We start from the raw sequence: 7,145 nt of genomic DNA, 5'->3' as shown, positions 1-7,145 counted from the left end.
TCGCCACCTCCACATATAGACACGTGGCTACAACAAACAATAACCATTTATTCAAATGGCACAGAACCTCACCACTGCCGCCTCATAAGGAGGCGATAACAAAACAGAAAATTTTTTTTGGTTGTTCCCCTCAGGATTCGAACCCAGGTGTGTGGTGTCATGGGTGGACATGTTAACCTCTGCGCCATGGTAGCCGAAGTATGGGGGAAAGCGAAGAATTACTAATCACATAATTCTCTTTACCAAATCAATACTTTATTTTTTTAACGATATTGTACAACAATTTTTAAAATTATGCCTACATCCATCATTTATTGTTGAGGATTTAATAAAAACAATATAATGGTGGTACATAAATTAAATGACTGACTGTCTCTCTACATTCAATATAACTTTGTTTTTACTCTTAACATTTAAGCTATAACATATAATGTGTTGCGCGAGATGTTGTATGGTTTATTTCTTAACTTCGTCTATTTTATTACTATTGCATTTTGACTCCATCAAAATAAAAAATAACCTAGAGTGTATGTATGTGTTACTTAATTGATATATTAATAAATTGCCAAACAATTAACTTCCAAACGTTTGTGAATCCATAGCAGGAGCTTCGTTCAATAAGCGTGGTTAGCCACGAACAGTGTAGCATCGGCACCAGCACCAACAACGCTACCAGCAACGTATTTGCCAACGGCTGCTTCACCATTACCCTAGAAAAGCAAAAGTATATATGGTAAATTTTTATGTACATAAGTGCAAGGTTTATAATTCTCGGTAAAAGAATTGCCGATCTCCAGTTTCGATTTTGTTGTCTGCAACAATTTTGACAATACTCAATACTGTACTCATATAAAAAGTGTACTTCCTGTCTATTAGTTTTAGTTAAACTTACAGTTTATTATCTAAATTGTCTCACTGTTCAAATATCTTTTGACTCTAATATTGGCTATTTTCCATATTGTTTAGGGAAAATGTCTCTACGGAATTAAATTAAATGCAAATGTCAGTTCTTGTTTCAGATATTATTCATTTAAATTTAATAATGTAAAACATATGCTATGCCCTATATTTGCCAATTTTCAAAACACAACGCCATTTTGCGAAATCACATCCGTCCTTCTTATATTGAGCGCAACGACAGGCCAAATCGTCCAAACCTTGAGTTGTGCACTCATCTTCCGAACCCATCAATGGCACTACGCCCTTATCAACTTTGATACCAGGAATAATGCCACGCTTTTTAAGCAATTCCACGAAGGGAGTACCATCGTCGGCTTTTTGGTACAAAGTTTCATGGAACAAAATAACACCTGAGATGTTTTCAGACACTTCGGGGTTAGTTGCGAACAGCAATTCTTCGGAGGGATAACTGAAATAGGTTGTCAGTTTGATATTAGCCTTTCTGCTGTAATCATCAAAAAAAAATATATATATACCCATATATTGTTAGTGATATTTCGAAAAGGTATAACAAAAGATTATCTTACCTTACTTTTTGCAAACCACGAACGGGAGGCAAACATAACATTTATTCACCCGGCACGGGATGGTTGTGGCACCATGTGAGGTGTTCATTGTTATCACGAGAATCTTAGCTGCAAGCTACCGGGCGCGTCCATAGGTTGGGAATAGCCGAATACTCTATACGGAGTAGTTGCAATTGCTGTCGCGGAAAATCTGCGGTATCGAACGGAGTTTTAGTGAGAGGCCGAGCGGCACCGGCTCATGCGTAAGTACTGAGTGCCTATAATGCTCGATATGACAAGCCGAGTTATTGGCGTCTTTTAATAACCACTGGGCATCATGTTCCCGCGGCGATCGGTCCTTTGGACCGGAACGAGCTTGCTCATCTATAGGAGCTAGACGAGGATCGCCACCTCCACATATAGACACGTGGCTACAACAAACAATAACCATTTATTCAAATGGCACAGAACCTCACCACTGCCGCCTCATAAGGAGGCGATAACAAAACAGAAAATTTTTTTTGGTTGTTCCCCTCAGGATTCGAACCCAGGTGTGTGGTGTCATGGGTGGACATGTTAACCTCTGCGCCATGGTAGCCGAAGTATGGGGGAAAGCGAAGAATTACTAATCACATAATTCTCTTTACCAAATCAATACTTTATTTTTTTAACGATATTGTACAACAATTTTTAAAATTATGCCTACATCCATCATTTATTGTTGAGGATTTAATAAAAACAATATAATGGTGGTACATAAATTAAATGACTGACTGTCTCTCTACATTCAATATAACTTTGTTTTTACTCTTAACATTTAAGCTATAACATATAATGTGTTGCGCGAGATGTTGTATGGTTTATTTCTTAACTTCGTCTATTTTATTACTATTGCATTTTGACTCCATCAAAATAAAAAATAACCTAGAGTGTATGTATGTGTTACTTAATTGATATATTAATAAATTGCCAAACAATTAACTTCCAAACGTTTGTGAATCCATAGCAGGAGCTTCGTTCAATAAGCGTGGTTAGCCACGAACAGTGTAGCATCGGCACCAGCACCAACAACGCTACCAGCAACGTATTTGCCAACGGCTGCTTCACCATTACCCTAGAAAAGCAAAAGTATATATGGTAAATTTTTATGTACATAAGTGCAAGGTTTATAATTCTCGGTAAAAGAATTGCCGATCTCCAGTTTCGATTTTGTTGTCTGCAACAATTTTGACAATACTCAATACTGTACTCATATAAAAAGTGTACTTCCTGTCTATTAGTTTTAGTTAAACTTACAGTTTATTATCTAAATTGTCTCACTGTTCAAATATCTTTTGACTCTAATATTGGCTATTTTCCATATTGTTTAGGGAAAATGTCTCTACGGAATTAAATTAAATGCAAATGTCAGTTCTTGTTTCAGATATTATTCATTTAAATTTAATAATGTAAAACATATGCTATGCCTTCTGGAACCTGGGGGAATGCACATCGAATCTTGGAATTCTTCACTTTAGCGGCAGAAAAAGTGATCATTACGCCAATAGTTTGGAACATAATATTAGCTAATATTTATGCTGGGCAACAAATAAACTTGCATTTGCAGCGAACGAAGGAATTGAGCCAGCTTGATATTTGCCTTGACAGGCAAGTGCATTGGCCTGTGTTACAAAATAACAAAAAAAAAATAAATAAATAAATAAAAACAATGAATAATCGAAGAAAATTGTTTATGTCCCCATATACCGTATATGAATCTAACATACAACCATTAAAAAGAATTACCAAAAATAAAACATGTAAACCAATGCCATGAACAAAATAGTATGAATATAATTATTAGTTCGAATATTTTGTTTTAGAACCAAATAGTCATACAAATTTACTCCTGTTATACTCAGGTTACTGAAATGTTTGTATGTAATTATATAATGGGCCTCATTGGCTTTATATTAAATATTTGCTTAATAAATGAAATGAAATGAAAAATATTTAACTCCAATTGTTTTAAGGTATAATTTATCCGATTGTTTTTTTTTACATTATAAAGTGATGTTATTCAGTTTTTTTAATAATTAGAAGAAAAAAACTGAAGAAAATGTCCACTAATGAAAACAAAGTTTATTAATGAATGTTAAAATATACTCAAATTTTTTACGAAATGAGGTGATGTGAATGTCAACCAAAGGTGTAGTATCTATATTTAATAAAATATTTTTTTTTTTTGGATATTTTATGTATTTTAGATAATGTCCGCTGATGAAACAAAAGTTCACCAAAGACTTCTGAAATATATTCAAATTTTGTTTACCTATACAGAAATGAGGCGATATGAATGTCAAGTGAAAGAAATTGTAAACCGTTTTTGTGAAACAAGTTTTGCCGTAGTTAATTAATAAAATGAATGTATGGATATAATATGCGGTGTATTTATGATGCATTATTTTCTACCCCATTTAAGCGAGCTTTATAAATTATAATGAATAACCATTTAGAACATTTGTCAACCGATCAACATATATACGAATATAATAAAACATTTCAATGAGCCCATAATATACAGCATCTGAACTCTTGTACCCATTTATAAAATAAATTAATATATTTCACGCTTTAACGATAATTTTCGTTTTGTGATAGCATTTATATAAGCACTACGTTGATAACAACTCTTATCGTACTGGTTTATTCTACGGCTGTGAAGTTTACATAAGCTGTACACGAATTAACCTGGCAATTGCCCATTACATCATGCGTAGCAACTCTATTTTAACACTCACCTTGGCACGCTTGAGTAGTTCGTTTTGACCAGCAGCAACGTTTTCCTTCTTACCACCCCAAGCACGGAGTACAGAAGCTTGCAAAGCACGGCCGTAAGAAAAGGTAAGCGCCCAGGGTTTCAAAAGAGGAACGTTGTTAATAGCATTCAAATGAACGGAAGCTTCTTCCTCGGATTGACCGCCAGATAGGAAAGTGATGCCTTAACGAATTATTTAATTAAATAATGTATAGATACATATTAAAATGGCAAATTTATTTACCAGGAACGGCGGCAGGAACAGTTCTGCGCAATGCTGTTACTGTAGCATGGGCAACCTGTTCTGGGGTGTACTTCTTGGGACAAGATTGTCCAGCAGTTACCATGTTTGGTTTCAACAGGGTCCCTTCCAGGAAAACATGATGGTCATTCAATGCCTTATAGCAAGCAGCTAAAACAGTTTCAGTCACTTTTTGGGCGCGCTCCAAATCATGATCCCCATCAGGCAAAACTTCAGGCTCGACAATTGGTACTATGCCTTGGGATTGACAGATGGAGGCATAACGGGCCAAAACGTTGGCGTTTTCTAAGATGGATTGGTAAGATGGCGTATTTTTGCCAATTTTCAAAACACAACGCCATTTTGCGAAATCACATCCGTCCTTCTTATATTGAGCGCAACGACAGGCCAAATCGTCCAAACCTTGAGTTGTGCACTCATCTTCCGAACCCATCAATGGCACTACGCCCTTATCAACTTTGATACCAGGAATAATGCCACGCTTTTTAAGCAATTCCACGAAGGGAGTACCATCGTCGGCTTTTTGGTACAAAGTTTCATGGAACAAAATAACACCTGAGATGTTTTCAGACACTTTGGGGTCAGTTGTGAACAGCAACTGGCGGTATTGGCGGCGATTATCTTCGGTATTTTCAACTCCGATGTCCTTCAAACGTTTTCCCATGGTCGAAACAGATTCATCGGCAGCAAGAATGCCTTTGCCAGGGGCCACAATGGCTTGGGCAATGCGGCTCAGTTCTTTTTGCAATTCTTCGGAGGGATAACTGAAGTAGGTTGTCATTTTGATATTAGCTTTTCTGCTGTAATCATAAAAAAAATACGTATATATAGTTAGTGATATTGATATATATCATTAGAAAAAAAGGTATCTATGTATTTGATTTCAATAGGATATTGCTTAAATTGAAAAGTTGACATCAATATTTTGGAATGTTCTGTTGTTCTAATATGCATGAGTTATTAGGTGTTAAGTTGATAGCTGTAGCATAAGTGAACTTTTTTAGTTAAATATAAATTCATTTTCTAGATAGGACAACGAAAGTATTGTACTACCATTACCCTCGGTTTTAACAAAATATATCGTTCTAATTTCCTGTAATAGAACCGCCTCGTCTGACTTGTATGTAATGACTGAAAAAATGTCTACAGTTTCTCCCTCTGGAACGTGTGGTTACAACTTTCACTTCGTCGACCGGCTCATGCGCTATACATGGGCAAACATGTGTATCTACGTTACGTATTCAAAGCAGAGAAACGGTAACAAACCGGCTTTCATTTGTCTCCACAAGCAGAGAATAGTGTGGCGATGAATATGTATCAGAAAAAGTTTTTCATCCAAACGACATTGAATAAGGTCAAATTGATTCAAATGTTGCAGATACATAACAATGCGCGCAACATCTAGCTCAGTGGGAGTGCTTAAAACATATATGTACAAGTATGTATATATAATATGATTGCATGTATGTATGTACATATGTACTTCTAGCTGGAATTTGACTTCCTTGACATTGAAGTCACTTGTTTGCAGTATCATGTTTTCGTTTTTAAATTTCTATTTGTGATTGATTTAATTTCGTTATCTTAGTTGCTGGCGTTCAAATGCTATTAAAAGAGGCTATTCATATATTGACGATTTTTATATAGTTGTACATATTTAGCACAACTTTTGTTTGAAATGCAACAATCAGTGCCATAGACACCACTAGTAAAAGAGCAAACCCAAATAAAACGCATTGTAGGAATACTGAAACAATAGTCTTTGATTTCCTTGAAAAGATGCTGCGCACATGTTTTAATTCGTCGTTATACACTCTTAAACGAGCTGGAATTTAATAGGAATTTAAATTCCAGCTTGCGGTCAAAAACAAACAATAATGTTGATAAACTAGACAAAAAAAATGTTTGTCGTGCTGATAAACCGACAACCTTACCACTGAATTAGTACTTGTTATTTAATTTAGGACAGCCTACACATACATATGGAAAACATTAGTAAATACATAGCATACAAGACATCATTGGAATTTTTGATTACAAAATTTGAATCTATTGGAAACAAGATGAGCAATTTACACACCAAATATACACAACCCAAGGCATAGCCTCGAAGACTAATCTCCGTTTAGTAGGATACTCTTGCGCGTCATTTAATTTGAATATCAATCATTCTTAGCAATGAATATCCATGAAGGAAAATCAACCAGATAATATTCCATCGAATGAAAGAATTATTTTTATTTTATTTTACGATATTCACTTGAGGTATTCTATCACATTTTAAAAAAATTAAGACACTTTGCTCCTTTCAGAACGCATAGATTACGAAATAACATTTAATTGACCCCGATAAAAAATTTTCAAAGATTAAGGACAGAAAATTCCACGTCACTTGATGTTAATGCGGAGTAATGCTCCAAATCACTCGGAGCTCACAGAAATTCCATAGAATTTACCACAAGAAAAAAATTTTAAATATTGTACTTACTGAAATGTAGGTGGTTAAGTTGATGGAGTTCTTATTCGCGCTGGCCTGGAGGACGATTGAAATGCGACTTTATATTCCAAGTGTTGATAAGCAAAACAGCAGCCGTTAAACAGAAAGAGAAAGGTTGTTTGA

General features: G+C 35.2%; 2 protein-coding genes and 1 long non-coding RNA gene across 7 annotated transcripts; all 3 read right to left on the bottom strand.

Annotated features, from left to right (window-relative positions):
• Positions 1 to 233: 233 nt before the first annotated feature.
• On the bottom strand, positions 234 to 1,057 carry LOC131995372 (uncharacterized). Its single transcript, XR_009397430.1, has 2 exons — positions 893 to 1,057; positions 234 to 710 (listed from the first exon to the last, which is right to left on the bottom strand). It is a non-coding gene; the product is annotated as an uncharacterized LOC131995372 (long non-coding RNA).
• LOC131994853 (fructose-bisphosphate aldolase-like) lies at positions 1,057 to 1,543 on the bottom strand. Its single transcript, XM_059361809.1, has 2 exons — positions 1,488 to 1,543; positions 1,057 to 1,405 (listed from the first exon to the last, which is right to left on the bottom strand). The coding sequence occupies exons 1-2, from the start codon at positions 1,526 to 1,528 to the stop codon at positions 1,057 to 1,059; spliced, it is 390 nt and encodes a 129-aa protein (XP_059217792.1). The 5' UTR covers positions 1,529 to 1,543.
• Positions 1,544 to 2,103: 560 nt separating this feature from the next.
• LOC106087935 (fructose-bisphosphate aldolase) lies at positions 2,104 to 7,145 on the bottom strand. 5 transcript variants are annotated; one of them, XM_059364085.1, is made up of 5 exons: positions 7,014 to 7,145; positions 4,508 to 5,325; positions 4,247 to 4,446; positions 3,053 to 3,127; positions 2,104 to 2,580 (listed from the first exon to the last, which is right to left on the bottom strand). In XM_059364085.1, the coding sequence occupies exons 2-5, from the start codon at positions 5,304 to 5,306 to the stop codon at positions 2,485 to 2,487; spliced, it is 1,170 nt and encodes a 389-aa protein (XP_059220068.1). In that variant the 5' UTR covers positions 5,307 to 5,325; positions 7,014 to 7,145; the 3' UTR covers positions 2,104 to 2,484. The 5 variants fall into 5 exon arrangements, with proteins under 5 accessions (XP_059220068.1, XP_059220066.1, XP_059220064.1 ...); XM_059364083.1 differs by lacking the exon at positions 3,053 to 3,127 and having other exon boundaries at positions 4,508 to 5,322; positions 7,014 to 7,144; XM_059364081.1 differs by lacking the exon at positions 3,053 to 3,127 and having other exon boundaries at positions 7,014 to 7,143.

Source organism: Stomoxys calcitrans, chromosome 2 (genome assembly GCF_963082655.1).
Source record: "Stomoxys calcitrans chromosome 2, idStoCalc2.1, whole genome shotgun sequence".
Classification (NCBI taxonomy): Eukaryota; Metazoa; Arthropoda; class Insecta; order Diptera; family Muscidae; genus Stomoxys; species Stomoxys calcitrans.
This window is presented reverse-complemented; position numbering and strand designations above follow the sequence as displayed.

Coding starts and splice junctions, on each gene's coding strand:
- LOC131994853 (XM_059361809.1), bottom strand. CDS start 1,528: ATGTTATGTTTGCCTCCCGTTCGTGGTTTGCAAAAAGTAAG. Junction 1,406..1,487: donor CGTGGTTTGCAAAAAGTAAG/GTAAGATAATCT, acceptor TGATGATTACAG/CAGAAAGGCTAATATCAAAC.
- LOC106087935 (XM_059364085.1), bottom strand. CDS start 5,306: ATGACAACCTACTTCAGTTATCCCTCCGAAGAATTGCAAAAAGAACTG. Junction 4,447..4,507: donor TGTTCCTGCCGCCGTTCCTG/GTAAATAAATTT, acceptor TAATTCGTTAAG/GCATCACTTTCCTATCTGGC. Junction 3,128..4,246: donor AACTACTCAAGCGTGCCAAG/GTGAGTGTTAAA, acceptor TTTGTAACACAG/GCCAATGCACTTGCCTGTCA.